Source organism: Rhincodon typus, chromosome 4 (assembly GCF_021869965.1).
Source record: "Rhincodon typus isolate 14 chromosome 4, sRhiTyp1.1, whole genome shotgun sequence".
NCBI classification, from domain to species: Eukaryota; Metazoa; Chordata; class Chondrichthyes; order Orectolobiformes; family Rhincodontidae; genus Rhincodon; species Rhincodon typus.
Window position 1 is genome coordinate 5,743,426 of NC_063335.1, and position 15,781 is coordinate 5,759,206.

General features: G+C 43.0%; 1 protein-coding gene across 2 annotated transcripts in view; it reads left to right on the forward strand.

Moving 5' to 3' along the window:
- Positions 1-15,781, forward strand: part of LOC109921639 (SH3 and cysteine-rich domain-containing protein-like) — a 71,674-nt gene that overhangs the window by 49,911 nt on the left and 5,982 nt on the right. The window contains exons 4-7 of one of the 2 annotated variants that reach the window (XM_020521672.2): positions 6,455-6,536; positions 6,642-6,757; positions 9,485-9,560; positions 9,952-10,019. In XM_020521672.2, coding sequence (XP_020377261.1) covers positions 6,455-6,536; positions 6,642-6,757; positions 9,485-9,560; positions 9,952-10,019 — 342 coding nt within the window. Of the gene's footprint in view, positions 1-6,454; positions 6,537-6,641; positions 6,758-9,484; positions 9,561-9,951; positions 10,082-15,781 lie in introns of those variants that run through there. The other variant, XM_048596107.1, reaches the window with a different exon arrangement.

The window sequence follows — 15,781 nt, forward strand, 5'->3', positions numbered from 1 at the left end:
TGATGCTGCTTGGCCTGCTGTGTTCATCCAGCTCTACACCTTGTTATCTCCTATTTACAAAATTTTAGATGTTGGATAATTGCATAATTTTAATTGCTTTATACTGTCAAGACCCATGCCTGTCATATCTAATCAGCATTGATTGTATAACTAAATTAAGATGCTAAATTCTCTATGCTTTTTGAAGTAGGTGTAATACTGTCCTTTTTATCTCTAGAATGAGGGTTCGTAAGGTGAATGGATGGTATTACACGTATTTCAAAAAGCATATTGGATTTAGCATCTTAATTTTAGTTGTACAATCCATGCTGATTAGATGTGATGTGCATGGGTCTTCAGAATAAAGCAATTATAATCATACAATAATCCAACATTTTAAAGTATTCCTAAGGTGAAAGGACAGTATTATTCCCACAATTTGCCACAGACTGATGCAAGTCAAATCTTTTTTCTGTTTGGTGAGGCCTTGAACAGAAAGTTACTTTGGAGGAATATTTGCCTGCTATACTGACTGCTCAGTGTGGGCTTTATTGATGCACTGTGTTTGCAATCAGGAATGTTTAGCATTAGAAAAGGGGAAAATAACCCTTCTCCACAATTAATACAAAATGTAAACAGTGACTTGAAAAATGGATGGGATGAAAGAGAATCTTAGAGCAGTTGCAACACAGAAGGTGGTCGCTTGGCTTACCTCGATGGTAGAAACGGGTGTGTGCTGCAGATAATGAAAATGCGTGGGAGTGTGTGGGAGTTTGGGGAAGTGAGGGAAGGAGTCATTGCTGTGTCTTGTTTTGGAAATTTTTGCAACCATTTTTTGAGAAGGGCTGCTTTGTGGTCAAAGTAGGTCCAAGTACGGGCCTAGGTGATTAGCAGGCCTGGTTAAGGAGGGTGAGCAGCAACAAGGCAAGAACTTTCTATTGTCCTTGGTCTGCTAGATGTTAAAGGAGCAGAGATGTTGGAGATCAGGTAGCAGTCAAATGTCCCTGGTGACTATATCTGCAGGAAGTGCGTCTGGCTGCAGTTTCCCTCAGACCACATGGATCAGTTGGAGTTGCGGTTGGATGCACTGAGGAACATACAGGAGGCAGAGAGTGTGATGGATAGAAGCTTCAGGGACGTGGTCACACGCGGGTTCAGTTAGATAGATGGGTGACTGCCAGGAGAGATGGGCAGGTAGTGCAGCAGTCTTCTGTGGCTATTTTCCACCCCCCCCACCTCAAACAAGTATACTGTTTTGGATACTGTTGGAGGGAATAGCCTATCAGGGAAAAATAGCAGGAGCAGCCAGGTCTTTGGCACCACAACTGGCTATGCTGTAAAGCGGGGAATGGCAAAGTCCAAGGGAGCAATTGTGATAGGGCACTGGTCTGGTAAGGGACACACACAGGCATTTCTGCGGCCACAAGCGAGATTGTAGGATGGCATGTTGCCTCCTGGGTACCAGGGTCAGGGACGTCTCGGAGCAGTTGCAGTAGAGTCTCAATAGCGAGCATGAGCGGCCATTTGTCCACATTGGTACCAATGACATAGCGAGGAAAATGGATGAGGTCCTGCAGAGTGAATATAAGGAGTTAGGCAGGAGGTTAAAAAGCAGGACCTCAAGGTTAGTAATCTCTGGATTACTCCCAGTGCCATGTGCTAATGAGAGTAGGAATAGGAGGAAAGGGCAGATGAATGTGTGGCTGAGGAGCTGGTGCGGGGGGCAGGGATTCAGATTGTTGGATCGTTGGGATCTCGGATAGAAGTGACCTGATCAAGTGGAACGGGTTGTGTCTGAACTGAACCCCCCTTATAGGGGTATTTACTAGAGCTGCTCAAGACGGTTTAAACTAGCCTAGCAGCATGGTGTGACCTTAAGCAGTAGTGAGACAAAAGGGAAGGTTGAGGCTAATACAGAGGTTAGAGAGAGTAAGTTAAGAAGACAAGGCAGGCAAGAGCGTGGCAGGGAACAAGGGAAGTCTGATGAATTAAACTGCATTTATTTCAATGCAAGAGGCCTGAAAGGTAAGGCAGATGAACTCAGGGCATGGATGGGAACATGGGACTGGGATATCACGCCTAGGACAAAAACGTTGCTGAGGGCGGGACAGGACTGGCAACTCAATGTTCCGGGGCACAGATGCTATAAGAAAGATAGAAGGAGAGGCAAGAGAGGAGGGGAATGGTGTTTTTTGATTAGGGAAGACACCATGGCAGTACTTAGGATATTTCTGAGGGATTGTCCAGTGAAGCTGTGTGGTAGAACCGAGAAATAGGAAGAGGGTCAGTTTTAAAATAGTTCTGGAAGAGGATTGTTGTGGTCCACAAGTTAAAGTTGTAAACTGGGGCAAGGTTAATTTTGATGGTATTAGACAGGAACTTTCAAAAGTTGCTTTGGGGAGGTTGTTCGCAGGTATGCAGGATGCCCGACAATTGGAAGGCTTTCAAAAGTGAGGTAACAAGAGTTCAGGGCCAACATGTTCCTGCTAGTGTGAAGGGCAGGGCTGGCAGGAGTAGGGAACACTGCATGACTGGAGATATTGAGGCTCTGGTCAAGAAAAAGGAGGAGGCATATGTCAAGTGAATCCCTTGAGTATAGGGGTGTAGAAGTGCAATTAGGAGGGCAAAAGGGGGACAGAAGATAACTTTGGCAGGTAGGATAAAGGAGAATCCAAAGACATTCTGCAAGTATATGGAGGGCATAAGAGTAATTAGGGAGAGAAAAGGGCCACTTAAAGATCAACAAAGCCATCTATGTGGAACCACACAAGACGGGTGAGATCCTAAACAAATACTTTTCATCAGTATTTACCATGGAGAAAGACATGGAAACTAGGGAACTTGGGGAAATAAATAGTGATGTCTTGAAAAGAGTCTAGATTACAGAAGAGGAGGTGCTGGAGGTCTTAAAACACATAAAGGTAGATAAATCCCTGGGACCTGATCAAGTATATCCCAGGACATTGTGGGAAGCCAGGGCAGAAATTGCAGGGCCCCTAGCAGAGATATTTGCGTCATCAATATTCACAGGTGAGGTGCCAGAAGATTGGAGGGTGGCTAATGTTGTGCCATTATTTAAGGAAGGCTGCAAGGAAAAGCCAGGGAACTACAGACCAGTGAGCCAATCATCAGCGGTGGGTAAGTTGTTGGGGGGAATACTGAGAGACGGGATCTACGTGTATTTGGAAAGGCAAGAACTGATTAGGGATAGCCAGCATGGCTTGGTGCATGGGAAATCGTCCCAAGTCTCAGAAATTTGAATGAGTTTTTGTTTGAAGGGGTGACCAAGAAGGTAGAAGAAAGCAGAGTGTCTTGTCTACATGAACTTTAGCAAGGCCTTCAGCAAAGGTCTGCGTGCTGGGCTTGTTTGTAAGGTTATATCAAATGGATATAGGGAGAGCTAGCCAATTGGATATGAAATTGGCTTGACGGTAGGAGATAGAGGGTTGTTGTTCAGACTGGAGGCCTATGACTACAGGTGTACCACAAGGATCAGTGCTGGATGTACTGTTGCTTGTCATTTATATAAACAATTTGGATGAGAACATAGGCATTGTTAGTAAGTTTATGGATGACACCAAAAATGGTGATGTAGCGGACAACAAAGAAGATTATCTAAGAGTACAAAAGGATCTTGACCAACTGGACCAGTGGGCTGAGGAATGCCAGATGGAGTTTAATTCATATAAATGCAAGGTGTTGCATTTTTGGTAACACAAACCAGGGCAGGACTTACACAGTTAATGGTAGGGCCCTGAGGAGTATTGTCAAACAGAGAGACCTAGGGGTGCAGGTACGTAGTTCCTTGAAAGTGCATCGCAGGTATACAGGGTAGTAAAGAAGGTGTTTGGCACGTTTGTCTTCATCAGTCAGAGCATTGAGTACAGGAGTTGGGACATCATGTTATGGCTGTACAAACACTAGTATGGCCACATTTGGAGTACTACGTACAATTGCGGTCACCCTGCGTAGGGAGGATGTTATTAAACTGGAAAGGGTGCAGAAAAGATTTTTTCGGATATTACTAAGACTGAAAGGTTCGAGTTATAAGGAGAGAGCTGGATAGACCGGGATCTTTTTTTTCCCGAGAGTGTGGGAGGCAGAGTGGTGACCTTATAGAGATTTATAAAATCATGAGGGGCATGGATAGGTGAATAGCAATGGTTTTTAACCCTGGTAGGGGAGTCCAAAACTAGAGGGCCCAGGTTTAAGGTGAGTGAGAAAAGATTTTAAAAAGTACCTGAGGGGCAGCATTTTCACACAGAGGGTGGTGCATATCAGGAATGAGCTGCCAGAGAAAGTGGTAGAGGTGGGTATAATTACACACTTAAAAGACATTTGGACAAGTATATGGGCAGGAAAGGTTTAGAGCGATATGGGCCAAAGACAGGTAAATGGGACAAGTTCAATTTAGCAAACCTGGTTCACATGAACGAGTTGGGCCAAAGTGTCTGTTTCCATACTGTATGACTGCAACTCTATAAACCTAATCAACTCAACAATCTAACTAGAATTGCTGTTTTGACACAAGTGAGAAAGTAATATTGCAGGCATGATTTGAAAATTAAGAAGCGAATGAATCCTGCTTGTTTAGGTTAAATACAATGTAAGGAGCTTTTCCAATCACCTCCTCGAGATTTGTCATATAGCAAAAATTGCGTGAACACACAAAGTTATGGACTGCGCACCTGTAATATTAACTCCTGACAGACATGGTATATGTAATCTGCTAAGAAACTAAGCTGTACAATGTTGCCTTGTCAGAGACGGGGATGGTGGGGGAGCTTTGCGTGTTCTAGACTGTTTTGGAGTGTTCATTTTGAATACGTTTTGATGCAATAACATTATTGTTGGTAGTCTATTTATGTTACTGAATCACAGGACAATTACAAAGAAGGAACCCATTCAGGCAATTGAGCCCAGGATGGCTGTCAGTAACAACTCAGCTGTTCAACTTCACTGATAGCTGGATCAAGGCATAAGGGAGGCTCTGAGCTGGGGTAGGCTTGATTGTAGTGCCAGGAGATGCCGGCGCATTTCTGAAGAAGGGTCTAGGCCCGAAACGACCGCCTTCCTGCTCCTCTGATGCTGCTTGGCCTGCTGTGTTCATCCAGCTCTACACCTTGTTATCTTTGTTCACCTTCACTGCCTTTTTCAAGCAGCTCTGCAAACATTTCTTTTCAGACCATTTTAGAAGGACACAATTGAATCAGTTTCCAACACACTTTCAGAAAGTGAATTCCAGGATATTGATCACTTGTGGTGTAAAAAAACGATTTTTCCGGTTCCTTTTCATTTATTTGTTATTCACTTTAAATCTCGTTCTCGACACATACACCAATGGGAACAGTTTCCCCCTATTGACTCTGTCTTCATGATTTTGAAAACTCCCGTCAAATCTCCTGTAAATCTTCTGTTCAAAATGGATCACCCCAGCTTCCCCAATCTATCCTCGTAACTGAAGTCCCTCAGCTCTGGATTATTAATGCACTTTGAGTTATTAATTTCTATTATCTGAATTCCTAAACAAAACAAATGCGAGCATCTAGTTTCCCCAGAAGCTTACATGCCTTAAATATGATTCATGTACAGTTCAGGAGAAAAGGAAATAAGCATGCATCTAAGTGCATGCTTAACATTCATAACGTGTAGCAAACTGCTTCACAGTCAACAGATTACTTTTGAAATGTAATCAGATATGCAACTGAACACAACAGCAGATTTAACTTAGGTAAGTTCCACAAACTGTGTAGTGAGAATAATGATCAGTTATTTTGTTGTTTTTTTGTGTGATGTTTGTTGAAGAATAAATCCTGGCCAGTAAGCTATACGAATCTCTTGCTTTTCAACAAGTACCACAGATTTCTGCACATCCCAATAAATAGGTGAATAGTATGTTGGTGTAACATCTTGATTGAAAGGTGACATTATTGCAATTCTAACTCTGTACTGAACTGAGGCTGAAATCCAGCTTTCAGATATAATAGGCCATGTGACTGCCATAAGTACCTATTGGCCCCTGTTTTTAAACATTACTTCTTCTTCTGTCATTGCTAAGAATGTTAGCGTTTCCAGTCTATCCAATGTTTCCCTGAGAGACATTGCAGAATATTTATTATTTTTTGGGTTTATTACAATTGAATGGCTTGCTCAGCTATGTCAGAGGGCAAAAATGAATCACCTCATATTGGTTTTGAAGCTTTCTGGTCACTTAATTGCCTATCCGCTGGTTTCCAAAACTACTTTATTGATTAAACTTGCTATGAATCTTTGCAAATTGTTGAATGACTTGTCTTTTTGGGACTTAGTGAGGGTATGAACGCAAAAAAGAAACACTTGCATCAATGCAGTTAGTGATTTTCATAACCTCAGGATATCTGATGAAATGATGGCCTGAATGGTCAACTTCTGTAGGATAATTCTAAGCATCATCCTCCACTAATTACTGCTCATATGCTTATTCTTTTATTGATAGCCAAAGGGGTTCCGTCGTTACTATAGCTCTCCGTTATTAATCCATGAACAATATGGGTGCATCAAAGAGGTGATGCCTATCGGTAAGTACCATTCTTCCCAGTATTGAGGCCAGGGTGTGTATTGTGAATTTGTGAGACTGATAACCTTCAGCTCCCTTGTCACTTTCAGTTTACTTTCTGTTCCAGCTTGTGGCAGTAAAATAGACCCGGTATATGAAGCCCTTCGGTTTGGAACTTCCCTGGCTCAAAGAACCAAGAAGTCAGGGTCTGGCAGTGCATCGGACTCCCCTCAGCGTAACTCTGTAAGTAATCCTTCTCAGCCACCATGTACCTTCGCTAACTCCAGTTGACTCAGTCCTCCCTTTTCATATGCTATCTAGGCTAAAAATAGATCCTTGTTCCTGTTTATAATTTCCCTGTTAACAGTAGAACTGATACAGTCGCAAAAAAGAGATGATTTTTGGAATGCATTTGTCTGGTAGTGCACTTTGCTCAGAAGTCATTAAAATACCCTGATACATAGTTGGCAGTTAAGGTTCTCTGTCAGAAACTCCGATCTAGAAAGCACATAATCTTAAAAGTTTTCTTTTTAATTTAATTTTTTCACTGCAAGATTGCCCAGGCTAAATTATGTTATACAGCTCGTATTTGCTTATGGTGGTAGAATAAAGAAGGCTGTGGATGCAGCATCATGGTGGTAGTATAAACAGGATTGTTCAATTAGGCAGGCAGCAACAACTGAAATTCAAATCAAATATATAGCACATTGGTTAAGAAAGACACCCAGTGATTGAAAATGATTCATGGTTATGGAATCAAGAATAGTTACAACACAGAAGGGGACACTTCAGCCCTTGATGCCTTTTCCAGCTCTCTGCAGGACCAACATAGCCTTATCCAATGCCTCCACCACTCAATCAGGCTCTGCAATCCCGAATCCTGGCCAGATGCTGCACAAAAATGTATCTTCTCACGCTGCCTTTCGCGTTTTTTAGCCGTTCACCTTAATTCGGTGTCCTCTGATTCTCAACCCCTCTGCCAATGGGCACAAGTTTCTCACAATCTGCTCTGTCTAGATCCCTCATGATTTGAATATATCTTACCAAATCTCCCTCCCTTCTTTTAAGGAGATGAGCTTGTCTTCTTCAATTTAACTACGTAACCTGTTTAACAGCCTTGGTGTAAGCATGGGCAAAACTACTGAAGTCGGGACATCAATTTGAATCAAATTGGCATCGAAGCCCTGGCAAAACATCAGTTAATGATAATCGGGGAATAGCTGCTGATTGGTGTCATACCTAATACGCAGGAAGCTGATTGTAGGAGGTGAAATCATCTCATTCCCAGGACATTGCTACAGAAGTTTTTCAGGGTAGTGTCCTAGGCCTAACCAACATCAGCTAATTTATCCATGACTTCTTCATCATTCAGTCAAATGTAGGCATGTATGCTGATTATTAGAGTGTTCAGTGCCATTCAAAACTTCTCCTCCTCTTGAATATAGAAGTAAATGACTTATTGCGTTGTGTAGGGCCTCGGTAAGACCTAACATGTGGAATTGTGTACAGTTTTGGTCAGTATAGGTATTTTTAAACAATGTGTTCAGACATGTTTTGGTACACATGTGGAGCAGGTGGGACTTGAACCCAGGCCTTCTGGTTCAAAGGTAGGATCACTAAACCACAAGTGGCCCTTCCTAAGGAAGGATATACTTGTTGTAGAGGGATTGTACAGAGGTCCACCAGATCAATCTCTGGATGGCTGATTTTCTAATAAAGGAAAGATCAAGGGAACTGTATCCTTTAGTGTTTTAAAGTGTGGGAGGTGATTTAACTGAAACTTACAAAATTCTTACAAGATCTGACAGGGTAGATTTATATAAAATATTGTTGTGGGTGGTCAGTCTAAAATCAGGGATCATAATCTCGGGATAAGGGGCAGGTTATTTAATACTGAGAGGAGGAGGTATTTCTTTACTCAGAGGGTGGTGAGCCTTTGAAATTCTGTACTTCAAAGTCTGTCATTGAGCATGTTCAAGACAGAAATCAATTGATAGATGGAAATCAATTTCTTCAAAATCGCTGGTCAAAATCCAGGAATTCCATCCCTAATGGTACAGTAGACAGACTGGAATCGTTCAAGAAGGCGTCTCATTGCCACCTTCTCAAATGCAACTAAGGATGGGCAATAAATGCTGGCCTAGCCAGTGATGCCCCCATCCCATGATTAAATACAAAAAGATTTCTGGAGGCTAATGACATCAGGGGATACTCACAATGTGGGAAAGTGGCATTGAGGGAGATATTCTACCATGATCTACGTAAATGGTGAAGGAGGCTCGAGTGGCTGAACGGCCTATTGCTGTTCTCGTGTTTCTAACAAAAATTATGTAAGTGACTAGCAAAGTAAGGCCTGATGTATTTGTACAAAATGCCTATTGATTAACTGTATTATCTATTCAATCATTCAATCAGTCTTTGCTTTACTCTGGTTACCTGTTCATTTCATATCATTTGGAGTGGCACGGTCACTCAATGGTTAGCACTGCTGCATCACAGCACCAGGAGTCCAGGTTCAATTCCAGCCTTAGGCAACTGACCGTTTGGAGTTTGCATGTTATCCCTGTATCTGCGTGGGTTTCCTCCCGTAGTCCAAGGGTTAGATGGATTGGCCATGCTCAATTGCCCACAATGTTCAGGGATGTGCAGGCTAGGTGGATTAGCTAATTAGAATTGCAGGGTTACAGAGCTAGAGTAGGGGGATGGCTCTGGGTGAGATGCACTTCAGATGGTTGGTGCAGACTCGATGGGCCAAATGGCCTGCTTTCATATGGTAGAGATTCTAATTGAAATATATTCTTGCCCCTTTATCTGACTGTTGGCACAGGTGCAATTCCAGTTTTCTCTACGTTGATTTCACATTTCTTGATTTTGTTTTAAACTAACATTATACTGGAGTTGTTGAAACCTCATCAATATGACCGGTCTTAATTTCCGTTCGTGAGACAGTTCTCTTCCTTTTTGTCTCAGGCTTCAGACCTGGCTGAAGTCCCAGAGGAAGGTGCTGATGCTTCACGTGGGCTATCAAGAGAGTATAGTGATAGTGGTAAGCATGAAACTAAATCTGCATTTCAACTTTTTGTGTTGGAATCACTGAGACCTGAAGCTTTCGTGTCTGAACAATCTACTCTTCAAAATGTGCTTCTGCTCCATTATCAGAATTTTGCTACAAAATTTTAAGCAACATCTGATTAATGCCTGTAATTGAACAAGATACATGAACATGGTTCTTTGTAACTTATCAGTTTTCACATTGTATTTATTGTTCTGTTTCACAGTTGGCTTTTTAAGCATTGTAAATGATTCATGTTGAAATCCATCCTTTTACAAATTAATGAGACGTGAAGTACAATGTTACATGCAGAGCAGAAAATGAAACCAGGGCATGAGTGATTTTTGGTTATCAGCAATAATGACATTTTCCTTTTCTTTTGTAGTCTTTGGCTCTCTAGAGAATGGGCTTGAAAACATCACAAGGGTAGAAAGGAAGCCTTCCAGTTCTCGGGTAAGAACCTGACAATCCTGATAAGACCATCTTGGAACCCATTTAACGATGCAACAGCTCTAACCACAAAGGCCATGGAAGAGGAGCTGGCATTGACTGCACTTAGGAGTGGAGTGGAAACCTGGGGTAGGGGAGACTAACGTTTCCTTTCAGTGTAAAGACATAAAGCTCAAATACTTAAATCAGCTGATCTCCTGAATCCGTACTTGGGACTGTTTCCTTTTTGATTCTGGATTTCCTTGACAAGACTGGCATCATTTCAGCAGGGAAAGTAGTTCTGAGGTTTCTTTAGATAAGAGGATCCCAGTTTCTGTATCTTTGATGTTCTTGCCTACCTGCATGAAATACATCTTTTTAAGTGGCATGGTATTTTTCTGTTGCAGGTTTCTGTGAGTGCCATAATTTAATTCAATTTTTACCCAAATATCCCACACACAAAGCAGTAGGGGGACAAAGACAGGTGAATGAACTTGGAGAAGGGTTGACCAACTACAATAAAGTTTGTAAATCATCATTAAGCCCTCTTGAAATGTAAAATGCCCCATTCATTAAGCCACAAAGACTGTGTATCGTAATTGTTGACTTTTTAATATCAGCACTGATGCCGATCTTAAGTAACAAAAGCTTCCTCAGCTGAAGGATAAGAATCCCCATCCTACAAGGCAGAAGAAAAATGCTCATCCACTTAGTTGAGACATATTTATCGCACATGCAAATTTCTATATTTAAAAGGGCAACAGTTGGCAAAATATAGTAAATAATAAAAAATACCTTGTAATTGACTCCCAGTGTCCCATTGAGCCAGTAGCTTATAAGTGCCTTCAGGTATAGCTTGTCCCTTAAGCCCATTAATGTTAAGATTGTTGAGATGCCACTTAGCATCAGAATAATGCATTACTTTTCTGTTCTTATAATAGTACAGGAGAAGAGCAGTTTTGTTTGCCTTCAGGCATACATATTAAGATGACAATGTAGTTGTTAATGAATCCTAGCATTCGACCTCAATCAGTTGAGCTGTACCAAATCTAGATAAAAGGACTGACTTTTCTTGATCTTGCGGAACTGGTTTGGAGGCAGGAATTGGAGGCTTTTCACATCTAATGACACATGTGACAGCCAAAACATGTGCTTCTATCTGTTTCTGTAGCTAGTTAATCAACCAGCAGGTGACTTATAAGCTTGAGCAGCAGAAACTAACCTCCGAGCAGCAGTAGATAGATAGATACTTTTGCCCACTAATAGACCAGTTAAGCCAAAGGTAATGGTGGTTTCGAGTCTTAGCAATGGCTGATGGCATTCCAGTCAATGATAGAACCCAGAATTGAACTGGAGGCAGCCTCTTGACTGTAGATCAGGGACCCAGCAGAGATGTCACAGTGTGGAGCTGGAGGAACACAGCAGGCCAGGGTCAACTTTCCTGCTCCACTGCCTGGCCTGCTGTGCTCCTCCAGCTCCACACTGTGTTATCTCTGACTCCAGCATCGACAGTTCTTACTATCTCTGACCCAGCAGAGATGTGATGGAGGCAGCTACAGGCCATTTTGTGGGAGAGTTCCTCCTCTACAATGGTGCTCTGACAGCCATGCATGAGATTTTATCTTTCACAATGCTACAGTCTCTGCCTGCCCCATCAAATACCTTCTTTCCCACTGGGTTGCTGGTCAGACATGCCCTTGGTTGTACCTCACACTTCCCTGACCGTCTACTAGATTTAATTGGAAGGAGTTTCCTGAGGTGGCTTTTCAGTTGGCACCTCTGGGAAGATTACAACTGATAGCCTGAATTCCAGGTTGGAAATGAAGAAATGGCTGTGGCAGGCTAACATTGGCATTCCAATCCAACCAGGAAAATCTGTACCATGGCAGGCAAAAACAACATATAAAAATGTTGCATCTTCCCTTTTACAATGATACTGCATCTAAATATTAGGAAGGCGTAAAGAAAATAAAACATTTAAATTTTTTAAAATATTTGCTCTAAGTCATGTTTCTCCTAATGCAGACATGCAGCCTTTGCGTAAGCACACACAGCTTTCATTTGAATTCAACTCCGTCTTGGACTCAGCTGTGCTGGTATACATTGTCCCGGTAGCAGAATTAACTCCACAGAGGCCAGTATCCCTTACTAAGTCAGGCAGCATCAGAGGACCAGCAAAGTTGACATTTCGGGTCAGGACCCTTCTTCAGAAATTTCTGACATTTCTGACATTTCTGAAGAAGAGTCCTAAGCCGAAATGTCAACTTTCCTGTTCCTCTGATGCTGCCTAGCCTGCTGTGTTCCTCCAGCTCCACACTGTTGTCTCTGACTCCAGCATTGGCAGTTCTTACTATTCCTTACAAGGTCACCCTTTATTTACACGTGGAAAGTCCTTGACACTGATCCAGCTCTCAGTGAACAGGATGTCTAACACTCCTATTCTTATCTGTCAGCCAGGGCTCCCTGATTGGGGCTGTTAATCTGGTCCAATCGGGGAACTTATATTCTCTGAAGTCTATCTGGCTGACATTGTTCTTATCACTACATCCTTCCCCCTCTGAGTCTGAGGACATAAGCCAGTTCTTTTTTTTTATAGTTCCTCCTGGGGTGTTTTAGCAGCGGGCCAGGTTCCTCCAACTTTGCCTCTGCTACAGGCAGCATCTAACACACAGTAACTCGCCTCTCACGCCCGGAGCATCTCCGAAGAAATTAATTCTCTTCTTCAGGTTACAAAGGCATCGAGGTACAAAGGCAACATCTGCCATATCGATTTCAGATTCCGAGGTATCTCCTGCACTTGATGGAGAGCCCACATGTTCCAGAACAGTCGGAAAAGCTATCGAGGAGCTGGGCACGTTTGGCACCTGCACAGTTTGCGGGTTTGCAGCTTTCATATGGTCCATGTGCTTGTTCAGAATCATCGCACCTACCCAAACTTTGTAATTCACCGGACCTGACCTCGTATCGACCTCGCTTCTTACCCATGCTGGGACAATCCCGTGGTTCCTGCACTAAACTTCATCCCCTGAAGTAAACTGTCTGTCTCACTTAGCCATATCTTGTAGCTGGCATTGGCGTTCCTGATGCTGTTTCACCCTCAGGTCTGGGAAGATCGGATTTAATGTGGTGCGGAGTCTTCTCCCCATCAGCAACACTGCTGGAGCTATCCCTGTAGTTGCATGAGGGGTGGTCCTATAATCAATTAGGAATTTGGTATCTGGTGAAGCTGTAGGCTGTTTCTTTAAGCCTGCCTTCAAATTTTGGACTGCTCTTTCTGCCAGATCATTGGATGATAGATGGTATGGAGCTCAATACTCAAATTTCCTGCTGGTAAACAATGGCCTGTTACTTGTGACCAACAATTCCAGGAGTCAGCGTATTGCAAAAGGTGGCTGCACTTCTTCTATCATCCTCTCCATGTTTGACAAATGAACTCTAAACATGTCCAGCCACTTTCAGTGGGCATCCACAATGACTAAGAACATTGAGTCTATGAAAGGATCTGCATAGTTGATGTGTAATTGAGTTGAGGGTTTATCCGCCCATTCCCATGAATGTGGGGGAGCTGCTAGAGGTAATTTCTGTCCTTAGTGCTCTGGGCACAGCCCCACCAACACGGCTATGTCTGCATCCACTGCTGGCCACCAGACATAACGTCTCACCAACATTTTCATTTTAGAAACCCCCTGGATGACCTAGTGGAGTTCAGCCAGTATCTGATAGCAACCTTTGCTTGGGACAATCACTTTTGGTCCCCATAATAATATGCCGTCCTGCACTGTGATCTGGTCTCTCTGGGTCCAAAGTGGTTTCAGTTCTGGTTGTGATGGTCCTTTGGTTTCCCCCATCACCACTAGCTGGTTCAGTTTTGCCAGGACCAGATCTTTCTGTATCCACAGTCTGATATTGTCAGCTGTGACTGGAAGTGTGCCCAGAAAATTTAAAACCATGACGGACTCTTCCAATGGCAGTACACTTCCAGCGTACCTGCCAGCAGGCGGTGGCTCAATGTATCCGCAATTGCCACTTGGCCTCCCGGATGGTGTGCCAACTTGTATGTACTTAGTATTAAAGCCCACCACTGAATTTGGCCTGAAGTTATGGGTGGCACTGCCTTATTATCTTTAAGCATATCTAGCCAGGTCTGTGGTCTGTTATTATTGCAAATGTACATTTATAAAGGTATCGGTGGAACTTCCTGACTCCAAATATGACCACTAAATCTCCTTCTCTATCTGGGCATATGCTTTAGCCAAAGTTCTGGTTGTGTATGTTATTGGGCGTTCCTCTCCATTGGGCCACCAATGAGCTGATACTACCCAAGACCATACAGGGAGGCATTGCATGTCACTACCAGATCTCACATGGGATCACAGTGTGCCAACACCTTAGAGGGTGATAGCTGTTTCTTCACTTCCCTGAAAGCTATGGCTTGGCTATGCGACCCTTTCCAAGGCTGACCCTTTCAGAGTTGATACAACGGTGCCAGGATGTAGGCCAGGTTATGTATGAACTTTCCATAATAATTCACCAGCCCAAGGAAAGACCTAAGCTCCAATACAGACATGGGAGCCAGGACAACTTTGCTCGCGCTCACTTTATCTTCCAACAGGTGCAACCCGGTCTTGTCAACTCTGTAACCCAAGTAGGTCACTTGGGTTTCTGGAACACCTATTCTAAGGCATACACCCACCTGGGAGAAACAAGTTATCTAAGTGCTCCTTATTGGTCTTTCCTGTTATTAGCACGTCATCTAAATAAATGAGGACCTGGGGTAGACCTTCTCAAATGTTTTCCATCACCTGCTGAAAATTTGCATAGGCTGATGATACCCCAAATGGTGGTCTCTTATATTAGTACAAACCGTATGGGTATTAATTGTAGCAAACTCTGGGAACCCTCATCTAACTGCAATTGCACGTATGTATGCCTCATGTCCAGCTTCATGAAGGATAGTGCCCCTGCCAGCTTTGTTTATAAATCCTCAATGCGAGGGTTTGGTATTTATCCAGCTGCGAAAAGTGGTTTAACGTTTGTTTAAAATCCCCACAAAGGCGAACTGACCCATCATTCTTCTGTACAACCGGTGCTGCCCATTCCGCAAACTGTACTGGTTTGAGGATTCCTTCGCTTTCCAGCTTCCTGATTCCTGCCTCAACTTTTGCCCATGAGGCAAATGATAATGGGCAGGCCTTGCAGAATCGTGGAATTGCTTCCTGGTCAACATGCAAGGTGACCTTGGTTCCTTTGATAGTCCCTGGACCTTCCTGAAAAACTTCCAGCTATTTTATTAGTACTCCATTCAGGCAGCCATTCTCTAATCAAAAAATGTTGACCCAATCTACGTTAATCTTTATCAACGAATTTCACCCCAACAAGCTTGGGCCCAAGCCTTTTACTACAATCAGTGCTAACTCCACCAGCTACTTCTCGTAGAAACCAGAACTGAAGTTGTACCCTTAACCTGTAAAGGTTCCGCAGTGTAGGTTCTCAGTCTAGCCGAGGTCTTGCACCAGGGTAAGGGTTGGAGTTCGGAGCGAATTTTGTTTGAGGCTGATCACTGAAAGGGCTGCACCAGTATTGACCTCTAATCAAAGCAGATGACCGTTTTAATCAGATTTTATTTTGATTGGTTTTGATTCAGATGTTGCTAGGCAATTTAACGGTTTCAAACCAGATGTAGGTAGACTTTCCAAAGTGTACACTCTCCTGGATACCAGCCAATGAGTTCTCTTATTCAATTTAGGTCTAGTGGAACTGTTTTATTGTCTCGAGTCTGCATACTG